The sequence below is a fragment of the Aspergillus udagawae genome (genome assembly GCF_001078395.1).
Source record: "Aspergillus udagawae IFM 46973 DNA, scaffold_6, whole genome shotgun sequence".
Lineage (NCBI taxonomy): Eukaryota > Fungi > Ascomycota > Eurotiomycetes > Eurotiales > Aspergillaceae > Aspergillus > Aspergillus udagawae.
Genome location: NW_025091269.1, coordinates 2,576,297 through 2,592,533, shown reverse-complemented (window position 1 = coordinate 2,592,533; position 16,237 = coordinate 2,576,297). Strand labels below are relative to the sequence as shown.

At 46.6% G+C, this 16,237-nt stretch overlaps 6 protein-coding genes and 3 non-coding genes across 9 annotated transcripts; 7 read left to right on the top strand and 2 right to left on the bottom strand.

Moving 5' to 3' along the window:
• The first annotated feature begins 107 nt into the window (after positions 1-107).
• On the top strand, positions 108-179 carry Aud_008677. The gene has a single exon. It is a non-coding gene; the product is annotated as a tRNA-Gln (tRNA).
• A 1,155-nt stretch (positions 180-1,334) lies between these two features.
• On the top strand, positions 1,335-1,406 carry Aud_008676. Its single transcript has one exon. It is a non-coding gene; the product is annotated as a tRNA-Gln (tRNA).
• A 76-nt stretch (positions 1,407-1,482) lies between these two features.
• Aud_008675 lies at positions 1,483-1,554 on the top strand. The gene has a single exon. It is a non-coding gene; the product is annotated as a tRNA-Gln (tRNA).
• A 1,361-nt stretch (positions 1,555-2,915) lies between these two features.
• On the bottom strand, positions 2,916-3,218 carry Aud_008674 (uncharacterized protein; the record flags this gene model as incomplete). Its single annotated transcript, XM_043293544.1, has 1 exon — positions 2,916-3,218. One exon carries the CDS (start codon positions 3,216-3,218, stop codon positions 2,916-2,918), a length of 303 nt encoding a protein of 100 aa, XP_043149479.1.
• Positions 3,219-6,663: 3,445 nt separating this feature from the next.
• On the top strand, positions 6,664-7,585 carry Aud_008673 (putative DUF814 domain protein; the record flags this gene model as incomplete). The annotated part of the gene is made up of 4 exons (XM_043293543.1): positions 6,664-6,736; positions 6,798-6,837; positions 6,911-7,113; positions 7,185-7,585. The coding sequence occupies 4 exons, from the start codon at positions 6,664-6,666 to the stop codon at positions 7,583-7,585; spliced, it is 717 nt and encodes a 238-aa protein (XP_043149478.1).
• Positions 7,586-8,182: 597 nt separating this feature from the next.
• Aud_008672 (putative Golgi matrix protein) lies at positions 8,183-10,136 on the top strand (the record flags this gene model as incomplete). Its single annotated transcript, XM_043293542.1, has 7 exons — positions 8,183-8,192; positions 8,269-8,399; positions 8,461-8,847; positions 8,909-9,344; positions 9,405-9,684; positions 9,741-9,847; positions 9,913-10,136. 7 exons carry the CDS (start codon positions 8,183-8,185, stop codon positions 10,134-10,136), a joined length of 1,575 nt encoding a protein of 524 aa, XP_043149477.1.
• Positions 10,137-10,440: 304 nt separating this feature from the next.
• Positions 10,441-11,471, top strand: Aud_008671 (guanylate kinase; the record flags this gene model as incomplete). Its single annotated transcript, XM_043293541.1, has 5 exons — positions 10,441-10,540; positions 10,605-10,715; positions 10,806-11,008; positions 11,123-11,245; positions 11,322-11,471. The coding sequence occupies 5 exons, from the start codon at positions 10,441-10,443 to the stop codon at positions 11,469-11,471; spliced, it is 687 nt and encodes a 228-aa protein (XP_043149476.1).
• Positions 11,472-12,003: 532 nt separating this feature from the next.
• aspD (septin aspD) lies at positions 12,004-13,354 on the bottom strand (the record flags this gene model as incomplete). The annotated part of the gene is made up of 6 exons (XM_043293540.1): positions 12,004-12,342; positions 12,407-12,620; positions 12,679-12,816; positions 12,868-12,949; positions 13,012-13,140; positions 13,216-13,354. 6 exons carry the CDS (start codon positions 13,352-13,354, stop codon positions 12,004-12,006), a joined length of 1,041 nt encoding a protein of 346 aa, XP_043149475.1.
• A 1,562-nt stretch (positions 13,355-14,916) lies between these two features.
• Aud_008669 (SKI complex subunit WD repeat protein SKI8) lies at positions 14,917-16,084 on the top strand (the record flags this gene model as incomplete). Its single annotated transcript, XM_043293539.1, has 5 exons — positions 14,917-15,190; positions 15,281-15,450; positions 15,503-15,596; positions 15,657-15,843; positions 15,901-16,084. 5 exons carry the CDS (start codon positions 14,917-14,919, stop codon positions 16,082-16,084), a joined length of 909 nt encoding a protein of 302 aa, XP_043149474.1.
• Between the last annotated feature and the right edge of the window lie 153 nt (positions 16,085-16,237).

Below are 16,237 nucleotides of genomic sequence, written 5' to 3'. Positions count from 1 at the left end.
GGGAATCCATGGAGCCCGGCGCAGGATCTCACATGTAGTATGCATACGTATAACCCAATAGTATTTCTTTGTATAATAAAAACCGGAAATTCTGCTCTCAGAAAATTGGTTGCGTAGTGTAATGGTTATCACTCCAGATTCTGATTCTGGCAATCCTGGTTCGATTCCGGGCGCGACCTTTTTTTTCCCCCCAATCTTTCTCTCAATGTACTTTTATTTTCCTCTTTGCCTATGCCCTATGATAACTGACCTGGCCTGTGTTGTCAAGATATCACAAGGGTGTGTGGCCTGTGTCCTCGTCGATAGTCCTTGACCCAATTACCTGCGCGGCTTTTTTGCACTCAACCCACCAGTACTCAATTTACCCAGTGGAGATTAGTTCTCATGCTATGATTGACAACATTCTGCTTCTTGAGGTTTACAGTACTTCGTAGATTATCAGATCCAGGAGACAACAACCACTGAATCCGCTGGTGACTCACCCCATTAACATCCACCCCTGAGTCCAGAAAGGAGGTCAAAGTAATTAAGTTACTATCTCCAGAAACCACCGAGAAGACATTGCTGACAGAACTCTGTACTCATCACAAGTCAACCCAGGGGAAACAGTCATTGTAAAATTAAGGTACAATACGGAAATTCACCTTCCATGTACAATAGTGGTTGCAGATTAAGGAGTAAATACGCTTAAATTAGAACAACCAAATAAACACTATATCTTAGCACTCCTATGGATAGATCCTCCTTCTGAGAGAAGTAGAGCACACTAAGCGGGATTTTTGGGCTTGTAATCATCATATAGTAGCACTTACACATAATCAATACAGCTAATCTACATTTATTGCATATCAGAGATAGAAGAGATATACCTTGTCTAAATACTTCTGCCAATCCTTTTCTTACGGAATGTGTTATTATCAAGTTATTCGAGATAGAAAGTTCGCATCTTTCGACATAAGATAGCGAGCTTAGTGTTTCCATGTGGCATCGAACCGAATCCAAAAGGGTGAGTTGGCCAAGAGCCCAGTTATTAGCCATAACACTCCAAAGGAAGCTGCGTTGCACCGCCAGCGGCAAACATCCTAAAGATACCTGTAGGTACGGTCAGATTAGCTAAGGGCGACGAGTACTGGTATACTTTACGAGGAGTACTTTGAATAGTTACTTATCATAAGGTACCTCCTAGGAATGGAAGGCAACTGGATACAGGCAACACAGTGTAATTTTCCGTACTGCGCTTTCTTAGGCTTAAGTCAATTGAACTGAATCGAGGAACAAGCTTGATAATCTTTCCATATATTGCATTTTAAGTTTGGGTGTATTATAAATAGCTTGGTTGTGTAGTGTAATGGTTATCACTCCAGATTCTGATTCTGGCAATCCTGGTTCGATTCCGGGCACGACCTTATACTTTTTTTTTTCTCTTCTCTACTTTTGCAAAATTTCGTATATCGAACCACCCACTTCAAGCCACCACCCTCTGGTTGCGTAGTGTAATGGTTATCACTCCAGATTCTGATTCTGGCAATCCTGGTTCGATTCCGGGCGCGACCTGGGAAGTATTACTTTTGTGAGGAGACTTTTTTTGTTATTCCTTATTTATTCCCTTGAATTGCCTGTTTTTCTTCCCATGCCAATATATATACAATTGTCAAACAACATAAATAAGTGACCAACTTATCTGTGGTCGTAGGGAGTCTACAATGTGTTCTACTATATAGGTCCAGATTCGGGAGATGGGAAGCATCTTGCGGTAATGTTAATATTTTGGTCTTGTGGTAATCTAGAATCCGGCCGAGTTTCTTACAGTGGTAGTTACTGGAGAATATAGTAGTAGATTAAATCCTGGACTACGTACATGGTTATTAGGTTACTCTGGAGTAGGTTACTCTGTCGCATCTCCTAATGTAGTATAGGCCAATCATAAATTTTCTTGTTCAAAGATTGTCTGTCCATTGAACTATAACCAACAGTAGCCTTGACCAACCCATCTGCAACCACTAAATTCCATGCATAAGCAGGACGCAATACTCTGATCGACCTAACTTGGTCATGATAATTATGAAGGAGGATGTCACAGTCTGTGCGGATAACTGTTCCTACGAGTGGGGATTAATCACCTTGTGCCTGTATGACCAGTAGATCACTGGCAAGATCAACATATTAAATGCAACTGAGGAGGCCAGAACCGAAAAGGACGACAGCCGTGGCCCAAGCCCAACGAATCATTTTGGCGACAGGTTGGCCCAGCCTGAGCAGTGGTAGTCCGAGTTCAAGACCTGATATGGAAAAGAAATAAAATTATTATACCTCGATCGTTTTACAGATACATCATTTGAGAATCAATGCCGCTCTTGACTCGAAAAACCTCGCAGCACAGCTGCATCGAGTCAAATCCGAATGTTTGTAGAGGGGATTGAGTCCAGGCGAAGTGTGGTGCTGAGCGTGAACCGAAGATCATGGAAGTGATTACGGTCGTCCGGCCAAAGAAAAACTATCTCCGCACATATAGAGGACGGCCATTCCTGCTGACATCCTCCCAGGTGCTTTCAGAAGACACAGACGAGTTCCAAATGCTGGTTTAACCCGGCAATATCGTCCCGGAAGTTATTTCGTCCAGCGCTCCCAATCCTTGTTTCGCAGGTACAGTTGCCAGCTAGGCATGGTCATATAGTATCCCTGGACCCGCGGATTACAGCTCAAATGTCACACCAGCTGCCCACAGGAACGTCGATTTTTGATAGTCGCATTTCACTCTTGAGCCTTTAAGAGTCATGGACGGTTAGGCTTGACATGCAACCGAAGCGTGTGGTCCTCTTGGCCAAGTCGATTGCCTCGAAGGACGCAAAGAAAAAGACACTGTGGTTTTCGCGCATATCACTGAAAATCCAGTGCTGTCTGTACAACAGCAAATGCTATGTCTTACTTCCATCACTGCTTGCGCTGTTCCCACGGTAATTGTTCCAGAACCGTTCCACTGCCAACTGGGCAATCCGGTTATGGCGAAATCTGACACGGAAATAGTTGAATAATGCAAATTCGTCCCCATTCAGCACATAGCTATCTGGAGCATTCTGTATCCTCTGCCACAAATTCGTGATGGCAGTCTCGAGTATGTCGGTAGTGCGTCCATCAACAGCATCAGGCTCGCAGTTACGGGCACGCTCCAGTGCTTGGCGGATGTTGGAACTATCTGTAGGACTTGTGGAATTGGCCATTTGTCACTGTTCGAGAGTGATGATCCTCGACACCTTGAAGATATCTAGGGCTGTCTGCGTGTGGGCGTTTCGAAGGAATAGAAACGCTGGCAAGTAGCTGGGTTACCAATTCAAACAATTGACAGAGGGAACAAACAGAGTGGAAGAGAAAAGAACAGACCGAAGGGAAAAGGGAAAGGAGAAAGAGAGAGAAAAAAGCACTAGAGAGCAGCGAGAGACAATTTTCAGAAATTTAAATATATCGATCGAATCCCTGGCAAAATGCGTACTCGAGGAAGCCCCCTCCAAATCTGTCAAATTAATGCAGCCAGGGTGGAGAAGGGAGAGCAATCGTGGATCGAATCTCCTACGAGGGATTGAGAGAAGTCGGGAACGGCTACATATTGTTGGCCTTTTGGGAGATCTGCCGTTTCTTTTGTCTTTTCCTTTGTTCATACCCCCTACAAGCAGTCTTGCACTTTCGCACGCGAGCCATTCGCAACGCGTGTGTTCGACATCTGACAAATCAGTCGATGCAACAGCCGATTGCGATTGCAGAAGGTACAGCGAAGGAAGACCAGACAGAGCTTAGAGTTTTTTTTTTTTTTGGCGCGCTGATAGGACTCTCATAAGCAGTTTGTTCTGTTTTCAAGTGTTCATAATTCAATAACAACGACCATGTGGCAGGTGGAGTCTTGGTACGGGCATACCCGCTGTAGGCCGTAGACCTCTGTAGCAGAGACGCCTGAAACGAACAGACCTGACTAACTAAGTTAAGGTAGAGGTATGTAAGTCACTTGGTCTAACTGTTCCGGATCTACCGCCGTAGCCCGACTGCCTGAGACTGATTCCAACGCTAATCGATCCCTTGTCCAGTTGGCTTAACGGTTTTTCTCCCTTTCAACCGACGAGTCATATATCGACCCACCCACAGTTTGCACCTTGTGTGAAATTGCTGTCTGGCGTCCTCACAGAAATCAGCTCCTTGTGCTACTCTGACTACTGACTAAGAACCACTTGCAGCGGAAAGTGACGCTCGTGAACCCGATAGTCGGGCACTCGGGGTACGTACGGACTACTCCCTACAGGACACACACGAATTCTTGTTTAAGTATCGGAGTGATCCCCAAGTGGTTGGCGCTTACGCGAAACAAATACCTGATTTCCCTGTATGGCCTTGGTCTTGGAAGTTGAGAGGTGGGTACTACCTACTTTATATATGTGCGGACTACGTACTACCCACTACGGAACTTGTCCAGTATCGATTCATTTTACCGTTCGTCGATATCTAACGATGACTGGTAAAGTCTGACTCTTCCACCACATGCCACATCAACCATGGATGTCACCTGGACACCGTGTCCGGTGCATGAGTTAAGTGGAGATCGGTGGTTACTGCTAGTAGTGAGTGAAGCGAATCAACCGATATGGTCGACGGAAAGCTAGGCAATTGAATGACTCGCATGATCGCACTTGGTTCAAATTTAAGACTTCGGAAATTGCCTTCAATCTCGTGGTCATCCGTTGTGGCTAGATAGTTGGTAGTATGAATCAAATACCCCCATGTAGTTAAGGGGTGTCTCGGGGGTCCTGCCATTGTCCCAACATGGGAGGACAAGGAAGAACGCCGGTAGAATTTAGGCTATGCGAGTACCAGATTCCCCGGCTTTCTCTCACGGAATATTCTGTAATTGATGGTTGCAGGTGAGTACCTGGTACTTCCCATGCAAGTATCCATGTCCTATGACATAAGGTGGTGTAGATAGTCTTCCCAGAGGCAATATTTAGGTAAGGATCCTCCACTCTTGTCGGCGCTAGGAAGCCGACAAGTATATCTTAATGCTAAGCTTACCTACTTCCTTTTCCGAATGAATTCCTCCGCGGTGTGAAAATCGAAAAGAAAAAGGGGAAGGGCGAAGAAGGAAGAAGGAAGAAAATGTATATATGAATGCGATATCACCCGATCAAATCAATGGCAATGACACTCGGGACCGACTGTCATGAAACCCAGGTGGTGCTGATGCATGGGGTGACCTTACTGTCCTGCTGGGGGAAGATCATGAATCGGCACTCTCTCACTTGCGCTCGAACTTCACATTGCTGCCATCGAGGCTGGTTGAATATGATGATATAGTCATAGGTTAATTACATATCAATCCCCTGGGAAGGAAAGCACTCCGTGCTATGCATGCTGGTTCTTGCCGAGAATCTCGCAGCCGGGTGTACCGAAATACCTGTTGTTGTCTGAATCAAGCTCGTCTTCTTCCGGTGTACGAAGTATCGAGGAATCAATCCTTGACATAGTGCGTCTTTATCCAGATGAGCGTACTATGTTCCATAATAATCATGATTATTATATATTTAGCCGCGTTGATTTACTATCAGATGGGGAGGACAACTGACTATTCGACCAGCATTCTCACTTCGGATCCAGTTTCAGCTAGATAGTATATACTATGCGGCTTGATTTCCGGTTCCAGGTATGGTTTTCCACCGAGCCCTGAAGCCTTGCGGGTCTAATGAGGCAGGGCCCCAGGGCAAATGGGATTCGGGAGGCCGGAGTGGTATGATGTGTGCATGCACGAAGAATGTTTGCAAGGCAGCAAATGACCATACAAGAGTGGGCAGTATAGGGTACCTTGGTTTGGAGGCCTGAAATGATCATTTGAAAGGTCGATGACGGAAAGGTTCAGAGTACCCCCAATGCTGCCTAGGAAGGCAGAGCTGTACAGATCAGCGTACTTGTGATTGTACATTGTAGTATTACTTAGGGTAAGCTGCCTTTATGGTGGAAATGATACTGAGACAATCTGCTACACTGAGCTCGGATCGGAGTTTCTTCTCAATGATGCTTAGCCTAATTCCATATTCAGAGGTAGTTGTTAACTTGTCTCTTATCATTATCAATGATAGCACATCACCAAATGTAATCACCTGAGGCCGATGTTATTAAAAGGAAAAAAAAAAAAAAAAAAGAAGAAAGAAGAAGGAAAGAAATGGTGTCTACTTGGCTAGGGAGAAGATATGAAATATCTAGATTGCAGACTGTACCTGAAACTATCTACCTTACCTGTATATGTGTGATCATTAGAAAGACCTTATAAGCTTCAGCTTACACATTCCTAATACCATCACCTATATCAAGCCCGATGCTTAGTTATATCGCGGATGATATAAATTGTCATATATAAACTAAGAAGCCTAGGCTTTTAACAAGGGAGTGAATCTGAAAGTAATTTAGAACAACAATTAAACTGACTACCTTATGGAGTATAGAAGGATTAGACACAGGAGAGTGGTAGATAGTACATAGTAAATTTCTCCACCTTTGACCAAACCTAGAAAATCCCACCCCACTGTTTCTCACTGAATTTATCAACAAGGGCTTATCAACCATCAAGAGAAAGATTCTTTCATAGTGGTTCTGCTAGCTAAGAGGCGCTTATACTTGCTGCAGAACGGCAAGATGGTATACTACTTTACCTCAAATGTGGTGAACCCTGCTGCCTTTATCTATGTCGGAAAAGACAAATTTGAAAGTATGATGGCCATTCTTCGACTCTGCGAAACGTGCCCAATATCTAAAGTCCCTGCTATTAGATGAGGATCTCATCAAATACGGCCTAGAGAAGGATGTCTGGTACCACTAACCACCACCTATACCCTCATCATTGTGCTGAGTGCTAAGAATTGACTTATGGTTATCTCCCCAGGGTTTGTGTCCACCTCCCTACTCCCGAGACTCAAAGCATAATGAGGTCCAAACTCTTGTACTTATGGAGTACCCAGTTTCATGTCGATAATCTATCGAGTGCTCACGTTTACCTGCGCCTTCGCGATGGTGAAACGTGGGACCAGATCCCACAACCGCTCCTAGAAGACTGTGCCCAGCTCACCAAAGCCAATTCCATTGAAGGTCAGCCCTGAAGCACTTCTATTCATGTGACAGAATATAAGAGTGGGAGGTAACGCTTATCGGCGGTGCAGGAAACAAGAAGGATAACATCACGGTGATTTACACGCCATGGTCAAATTTGCTGAAAGACGGGTCAATGGCGACTGGACAGGTCTCATTCCACAACCCCAAAATTGTTCGAAAAGTCTACGTTCGACAGCGAGAAAATGCAATTGTCAATCGGCTCAACAAGACTCGCGAGGAGAGATTTCCGGATCTTCGCGCAGAGAAGGAGGAATCTCTAAAGAAAAAGCAAAAGGAAGAACGAAGGGCAAGAGACGAGCAAAAAGCCAGGGAAAAGCAGGAAAAGAGAGAACGTGAACAGCTTAAATGGCAGAAAGAGCATGCCTACGATGACCTGTTCAGTGAAGAGAACATGCAGGCAAGCAGCAATCAGGATCGAGACTCAGACTTCCTAGACGACTTCATGTGAATGAAATCTGCTAGGTATCACAATTCCTGCGGACGACTCAGTTGAACAAGAGCTACTGTAGTCTCGTCTTCCCTTAGAAGTTGAGGCTCCTCGAGGCAAATGAGCTCTCGACAGAAGATAAGTATGGAATCACATGAATCAGCTGTCTGATTGTCGCCCAGGCTTCTCGACATTGGACCAATACGGTCTATGACAATATAACGAAACGTAACGAAACGTGGCTCCTATGGCTATTGGCCGCTGAGTGCGCCGCACTACCCAAGTCGAGAGTGGACAGCATAGATGCATTGCGCGGAGCCGCTTTAATGACACATTTTCTGTTTCCATCCCTCGTACGCAAGTTCGCCTTTTGTAACACCCAGCGTAAAGATCTGGAAAATTGTAATTGCCTCATTACCTGCATGTATCGATAAGTGCCTGCCACGACGTTGGCTCGCCCTGGATGTCGTAACTACTAGGATGCGGACTTGGCTCGGAACAAGTGCAACCGCGCTAGTGGTGTTGACAGGTATGCCCTGGATCTGGCACCCAGAGTAGCGCCAGCCGTCTAAGCAATTGCCATCCCACCGAAGCTTCCTTGAACAGCATTTACACAAGATGCCCGAAGGTAGGTTGCTGGTTGGTTTGAATTAATAGATAATATTCAAGATTTCTGCCTAAAAATCACGCTGACGACTCAGCAGCAGCCGTCAAGTCGAAGAAAAACAAGAAGAACAAGGGCACCGCAAAACACAAGGAAGCCCATGTCACGGTTGAGGACGGAGAAGTAGAAAGGCCTTCGGGTGAACAAATTGACAACACGCAGGGACCTAATGTTCGTGATGCCGCCACGAGATAGCCGCCGTGGTCTAATCTTCGCTAACGCCAGACAATAGGACTCACAGCCACCTACGACAGCTCCGGCTACGCTTGTTGAGGCTTCTGGAACAAATGAAATTGAGTACAACCAATCGAAAGGATCTGCGGACCCAGAGATCCATGATGATGCATCTGGCAAAGAATGTGAAGATCCAGGGTCACCCTCGTCGGACCGGTTTGACGCTCTTGTTCGAGATCGAGACTCTCTCCGCGCCGAAGTCACAGACATGCGCAAATCTTTGGAGGAAATACAGCTCAAACACAGCGCAGACATGGAAGCTCTCCAGCAGAAACTGGACGACGCCGAAACCAAGAAGGAGCACGCAGAGACACAATTTCAGAAGCTTCTGGAAAGAGTGAACACTATCAAAGCGCAGCTGGGTGAAAGGCTCAAAGAAGATGCTGTATGTTGAAGTACTTATCTCAAGCACCTTGACCTAGCGCGTGGGCTAAGCAACCCCATAGGAAGAACTTGCGCAAGCCAACTCCAAGATCGAGGAGCTCGAGGAACAAAATTCAAGTTTGAGAGATACCTTGGACGCGAAAAACTCGGAGCTGGCAAATCTCACCCAAGATAACGAGCAGAAGTCAAATGAAATTGCTACACTGAGAAGTCGGAGTAACCTATCTCAGCAGAATTGGTTGAAAGAAAAGGAGGAGCTCCTGGAACAAGAATCATATTTGCAGTCCGAGTTCGAGCAAGCAAAAGAAGCCATGCATAACTGGGAGATCCTCGCTATGGAGGAGCGATCCATAAGAGAGAGCCTAGGTGAAAAGGTCATCGACCTTGAAGAGCAACTGGTCGCTCTTAAGGACTCGTATGAGAAAGTCGCTTCCGAGCGTGATTCTCAGATAGCCACCGTGGATGGTTTACAACGTGCTTTGCAAGAGATTCAATCAGGTAGACCATATACTATGCATATCAGCGCTTCTGGCTGATTTGGATGCTGACTATTTCTAGCTCGGAAACAAGAACTCCGTGACCTCGTGGAAAGCTCGAACACTCAGCTTGAGGAGCTGAGACAGGCTCTCCAAGGCGCCGAGGCCAAAGCTTCTGAGGCCGAGAAAGCTCTTCAAGTTGCTCAGAAGGAGCTTGAAAGGGTAAAGCCGTTCGAAAAAGAAGTTAAGGAGAAGAACCTCCTGATCGGGAAGTTAAGACACGAGGCAGTGACACTGAACGACCATCTCACAAAAGCCTTACGATTCCTCAAGAAAGGCAGAGCTGAAGATAACGTTGATAGGTTAGTCAGAATTCGAGGCCTGCTGCATTGCTGATTTATTTACTAAAGTTATCTAGGCACATCGTTACAAATCACCTGTTGCACTTTCTGGCCCTTGATCGATCAGACCCGAAAAAGTTTCAAATACTGCAGCTTATCGCAGCACTTCTGGGTTGGACCGATGGTATGCGAAGACATCATGCATACCCCATATTGCGAACTGTGAATTACACTGACACTTGACGACAGAGCAGCGTGAGCAAGCTGGCCTTGCACGCCCAGGAACATCAAGCACCGCCGGCAAGCTCAAAATACCGAGTATATCCATGCACCGTACACCCAGCACACCTACCTTAGGCACGGATTTCTTGGACCAGGGGAACCCGAGCAAAGAGTCATTGGCCGAACTATGGTCCAATTTCCTAGAGCAGGAGTCACAGGCTAGCGGGAATCAAGAATCACCGAGACCCTGAAGGATTGTAAGTGTGGCTCTTTCTTGAACCGTATAGAAAACTAGATCTTCTCTAAGATAAGCCGGTTCTTATTGAGTTCCACATTCGCTCATGCGTGCCGACTACCTTGATCTCTCCTTTTTTTTTTTTTTTTTTCTATTAGATTTGCTTCGTAGTACGGAGTTATAACTGTTTGAAACTGGGTGCATGTTTGCGACATTTGCACCAAACAGCCTCGCCCACCGCTTTCTTTCTGCCACTATGGTGGGGGACTTGTTATTGAGTGGACAAGCCGTTGTTGGCCTTTTCTGCGCATGTTGGGCCTATGCTTCGCCTATTCAGCTCTCGTACAGCTGGGAAGTTGAATGATACACGCCCATCTTTGATTTCTTGGTACTCACGATTGACAATGGCTACCGGAGCTGGTGCGATCTATTCCAAACACCTATCCTCGTATTCCTCAATGCAGTGAACTGACCAATCCAGCAGCGCAAAGGCTCCGTCCAGTGGTGGTATCGGGTCCCTCTGGGACTGGGAAGTCGACCTTGCTCAAGAGACTCTTCGCTGAATACCCCGATACTTTTGATTTATCCGTGTCTCGTAAGTCTAGCCACTGCCAATCCTCACTGCCTCTGCCTACGAACCGTTTCGTTTGTTGGAATTGCGCTGAACAATGTCTGTTATATTCAGATACCACTCGAGCACCCCGCCCGGGGGAAGAGAATGGACGCGAGTATTACTTCACAAGTAAAGAAGATTTCCTGGATCTCGTGAGCAAGAATGCCTTTATCGAGCATGCGCAGTTTGGCGGCAATTACTACGGCACAACTGTGCAGGCAGTGAAGGATGTTGCGCAGAAGGGCAAGATCTGCGTCCTCGACATTGAGATGGAGGTAATAATTGTCCCGCAACATGAATTGATACGAGGAGAGAAGGAGAGGGAAATCCATCACCGAATGAAGTATAGCTCAACCGAGATAGCAGCTGACGACTATGAATTGCTATAGGGTGTAAAGCAGGTCAAGCGCACCGATCTTGATGCTCGGTTTTTATTTTTAGCGCCGCCCTCCATTGAAGAGCTGGAGAAAAGACTGCGTGGGAGAGCAACTGAGACTGAGGAGAGCTTGACGGTATGGGTGTTCCTCGACATTCTTTCACTCCCCCAACCTGCCAGACTGTCCCGCTGGGAATCTAACTTTGCTACAGAAACGCCTTGCTCAAGCAAAAAACGAACTGGAATATGCTGCGCAGCCTGGCTCTCATGATAAGACGGTCGTGAACGATAATCTGGAGAAGGCCTATACGGAGCTGCGGGATTGGATTGTCGACGGTGGTAACTTTGGAGCGCGTCAATGATTTATTGGGAATGTCTTAGCGTGCTTTATTTCAATCAGAACTGCCGTATACCTCAGCGTCCGTAGATACTGTCGGTTGCGATACTGGAACAGTGGATCATCTGCCTTGGAAGCTTCGGCTCACAGAAGCCCATTAATCAAGGAGGTCCTTTCGCCGTTGACGAACATAAGAGTGATTAATTACATGCACATCAAGACTAAACTAGCAATTCGAATGTTAGTCTCTTTTCCGTCTGGAGACGACAAATCTAGGAACGTGGTAGACCCAGTCACTCTCTTGAACGGAGAGGAGAAGATAAAGCAAAACTGAAAAAGAGCACAAGGCCTGATGAACAATATGAGGGCTGAAAAGGATATCTGTGAAGGGCTGCTAGAGTAAAATGGAAGTTGCCGAAGGAGAAGGCATTGGAGGAAGAGAAGAGGAGGTCCTTTATCGTTGTTTGGGCGTGGACCGGAAATGACTGCAGTATGTTTATGGACCATGACCAGCCGATACTATTAGACTGATCCTGAGAGACAATTTCTACGAGCACCTAATAGCCATTCATAGTCATCCGTTGCGAGTTGCGACTGAGTTCCCGGTCGGCAGAAGGACTAATAGGCCGGCTGCCAGCAGAGTGTGCCCCCGCAGCGCTGCTCTCCTTCAAGGCCAGAAGCTGCTTCGCACGGAAAGTCTCGTAGTGAATCTGGCTTGTTGTCTCAATCAGGTCTTGGAGGTGAGTGCGAGTGAGAAAGTTTCTCAAATAAACAAATTCGCAGTGGGTTTCGTCTTCGACATTGATGACACCCCAGCGGTTTTGTCGGCCGCGAACTTGTTGACCATTAACGACAATAGTTTTCTCACTGCCGACAACGGCGAACGGAATAATGTCCTACGAGAGGGTTAGAGCGAGGAGGGCAGGGCATATAAGAAGCACGGGTAGTAGAAGGCCTGACCTTGATTTGGGCATTAACCGCACGCTCTTCGTCATCAAGTTCGTCATTATCATAGGGGTACATTTTCAGATTGTGGAAAGCGAATTCTTCCTTGATGCGCTCCTTGAACGCCTGGCGTTCCTCGAGAGTGAGCGAGTCTGCCTTGGCGATAACTGGAACGACATTGACAACGTCTGAGAGTTTCTTCAAGACGACAATGTCAATGGGTTTGAGGCTACATTTGCAGGGTTAGCAAGATTGAGTTATCGATAATTCTCAGGATCCAGACTCACGCATGGCCAGATGGCTGAATGAAGAACAAGCAGCAATGGATACGAGTATCCTGGATATAGCGGTCACGCTGAGCAGTAAGCTCCTTTCGAAGGTATGCTGAGTGCTGATCCTTGATGTATTTCACGATGGGGTCCCAACTATGACACAATCAGCTTGGCCATTGAAGAGCAGCTAGGTTACATCTATACCATCTGTCATTGTTGACTTGATCGCCGTATCCCGGAGTGTCAACAATGTTCAACCTGAGGCGTACTCCATTCTCCTCGATGACTAGCAAACAACCGTTAGCAAGGCGGTCCTGTCGAAGGTCTTATTCTCCGGCACCAACGCACTGTGAGAGACAGTCTGGATTTCTGTGGTCGATCGAACGGGTTCGTTGGGCGTCAGACGACCCTTAGAATCGATCAAATGGGAAGCAAAGATGGTATTGATCAGAGTTGACTTTCCGAGACCTGTCTGGCCTATTGGTAGAGCAGAGGGACATAGTTAATGCGAGTTCGTTACAAGGAACAACTGGACAGTTTCCGCCCACGTACCAACACACATCACATTGAACTGAAAGCCACGCTTCAAGAGCTTCCGCTCAATCTGAGATGTGATACTGTCAAAGCCAACATGACTGCGAGGAAAAACAGTAGCTGGGTTGGTCGAAGTCGAATTGGCTGTGGTGGCCATCGTGAGAACTGTTACCTCGCGGGTTATAACTTCCAAATCAAATCAAGGAATTGTGCAATGGAAAGTTGAATATTTTGATGAGGACAGGCCAAAATAGAACGAAGATAGGTTGACCAAGAAAGCTCCGTATGAAATCAACCGGTATTCTAAATGGACCCCAAGAAGGTCAATCTGGAGTTTCTAGTTGGAGCAGAAGACTACCTTACGGAACCCCCTTAATTGTTGTTGCGACTCAGGGGAAGTCTATACCGTATAAGGACTAGTGCATCTCCAAATCCAAACACAGCAAACCGCTGGTTTGCTGGGAAAAGCTTCAGAATTCCGACAGGTCCAAAATTCTTGCGATCTTGGACAGGGAAAGCAACGTAAAGGCAGTGTCAATTCCGCCATTTTATCTTACGGTCCGACGGGCACTGCCAAACCAAGAAAATGACTTCACGAATGTTTCAATCCGCCATCTCGTCATACATGTTTCCTCGCTTGCTTCTGTCCTCGGAACCTCTATCCTCCTCCGCTGCAAGACGGTGGTCGCGGTTTCTACAGAGTTCTCCAATCCTCCCCCATCGGCTGCTGAGTCCTGCAGCCCTATCATTGAACCTTCCCGGTATCATTTCCGGCATCTGGGATTCCGTTCTGCGTGCTGTACCCAAAAAGAAGACATCCCACATGAAAAAGCGTCATAGGCAGATGGCTGGCAAGGCTTTAAAAGACCTCAAAAACGTCAACACTTGTTCTGGATGCGGTCGAATGAAGCGTGCTCATGTTTTATGTCCACACTGCGTTGAAGGTATGTTATCGCCCACTGGATCCGTTGGTCTATCGAGAGTCTGATGAGTTGTTTCCTGTTTAGATATTAAGAAGCAATGGAAGCACACCCAGATCGCATGAGTGGAATACAACGGTGATCTGAGAGGACAGTGAGCCGTGAAACTGAATCATGAAAATCATGGATGATAGATTCGAGGTACCGAGAGACCTGTACTTTTATACAGCTGGGATATAGGGTATGCTGCATGGCATTCGGCGTCTGGTTTGATTGGAGAGCCCTTGTATAAATTTTGTTTCCCGTTCTTCTCTTGCTTGCTAGTGTATAGTTATTATTGAAACCTTTAAAACCGATAATTGCCTCACGTCAACTTTCAGCCTCTTGGAGTCTTCTCATGGAAGAAAAAAAAAAAGAGTGTTTACTGCACTGAAGTGTATGGGGATGGTGGGACTCGTGGCCGCTCGCACCCATGATCTCACCAGCAAATACCTACCTTGACCTAGGTTATTTTCCCACGCCCACCCACCACTTACGGGGTATCAGATTTATCGAGCTTCAGCAATCCAATCATCCTTTTCACTCAACGAGTAAAGACAAGGCAATTCAAGTGTCTCCCATGATTCAGATAGATTAAACATGGTAAGACCCTAAAAGAGAATTGCCACGGTTGTTGCAGCACATCTGAACATACATAGTCGAAACAATACCTGTCGTGGGGTTCCGCGGAGAATGGTCAGTATTAAGAAGCTTGACGCACTCACTTCTTTCCTGGTCTGAATTTTGTTAACTGTAGTTTATGCGGGATACAGCTCATCCTCTTGATATCTTCTCACTGGCTGTAACTGATACACAAATCCTGTCGGCTTCTGGCGCCACTGCGCTCAAGATTCATTCTACAACAGATCCCGAGTTCCCATTGGTGCAATCAATTGATGGCGCCCACAGAGTTGGCTGTCACCATATAGTGGCAAATGGAAAAGGCTCCAGAGCAGTCAGTGTAGGCTTTGCTGGAGAGGTCAATGTCTGGGCCTGCCGTGAGGGAACTTGGTCCAAGGACGACGCTGCTTCAGGTATCACAATCCAGTTTCTTATTGATCTACCGGACTTGTTTCATTTTTTCAAGACTTAGCGACTTTGATATGTTACTGATTGATCAACAGGAAACATGGCAGATGCAGCTGGTACCTGGGCTGTAGCTTTGTCAGATGACGGACAGTACCTCGCTGGTGTCACCCAGGATGGACACATCAGAGTATGGGATCTCAATGCCAACGGCGAGTTGATTCGAGACTACGAAACCAAGGGTAGTTTTGGCACTTGCTTGGACATGGTAAGTTCGACCTGCCACCTTGTCAGTGGAAATGCTCATGCGAGCTCTGCAGTCCGTGGATGGTCGCCTTATTGCCAGTGGGCATGAGAACGGCAGCGTCTACATCTTCAGCACAGAGACTGGACGAATGCCGTTCAGCTTGTCAGGTACTTTTTCCCCATCTCAGCCCTGAAAGATCAGGAGCGAGATTGACTGATATCCTGCAGGTCTGGTCAAGCCAGTACGGACTGTGGCATTCTCTCCCGGCGGAAAGCTTCTTGCTGCCGCTGGAGATTCAAGGGTAATTGTGCTTTATGACACTTCATCTGGGGAGCAGGTAGCAAATCTCTCGGGTCACTCAGCCTGGATTCTTTCACTCTCTTGGAGTCATACAGGGGAGTACCTGTTGAGCAGGTCGGTTGATATGACTAATTCAAACTCCTTTAGAATCTACGGCTAACGAATGCAAAGTTCATTTGACGGAAAAGTTAAAGTCTGGTCAATTGATACAAGGTCGTGCGTCGCGACTCATTCGGAAACGGAGAAGGCGGTTTGGAGCGCCAAATGGCTGCCAAAGACTGGGAAGTCTGAAGGATTTGCTACTGCTGGAGCAAGCCGAAGCATATCTTTCTATCGCGAAGCAACTGGTGGTTGATTACTCTTTGGGGCCGACCCCATATTGTGCTTTCGGAAATGACCGGACGAAAGGATTTCTTCTTTCCCGCGCTGCGGTTCAGCAAGCGAACTGTATCGTTTAAAACAGTCAAGTAGAATAGGAGTCATGAGATGCTTCCTTCGCCAATAGCGG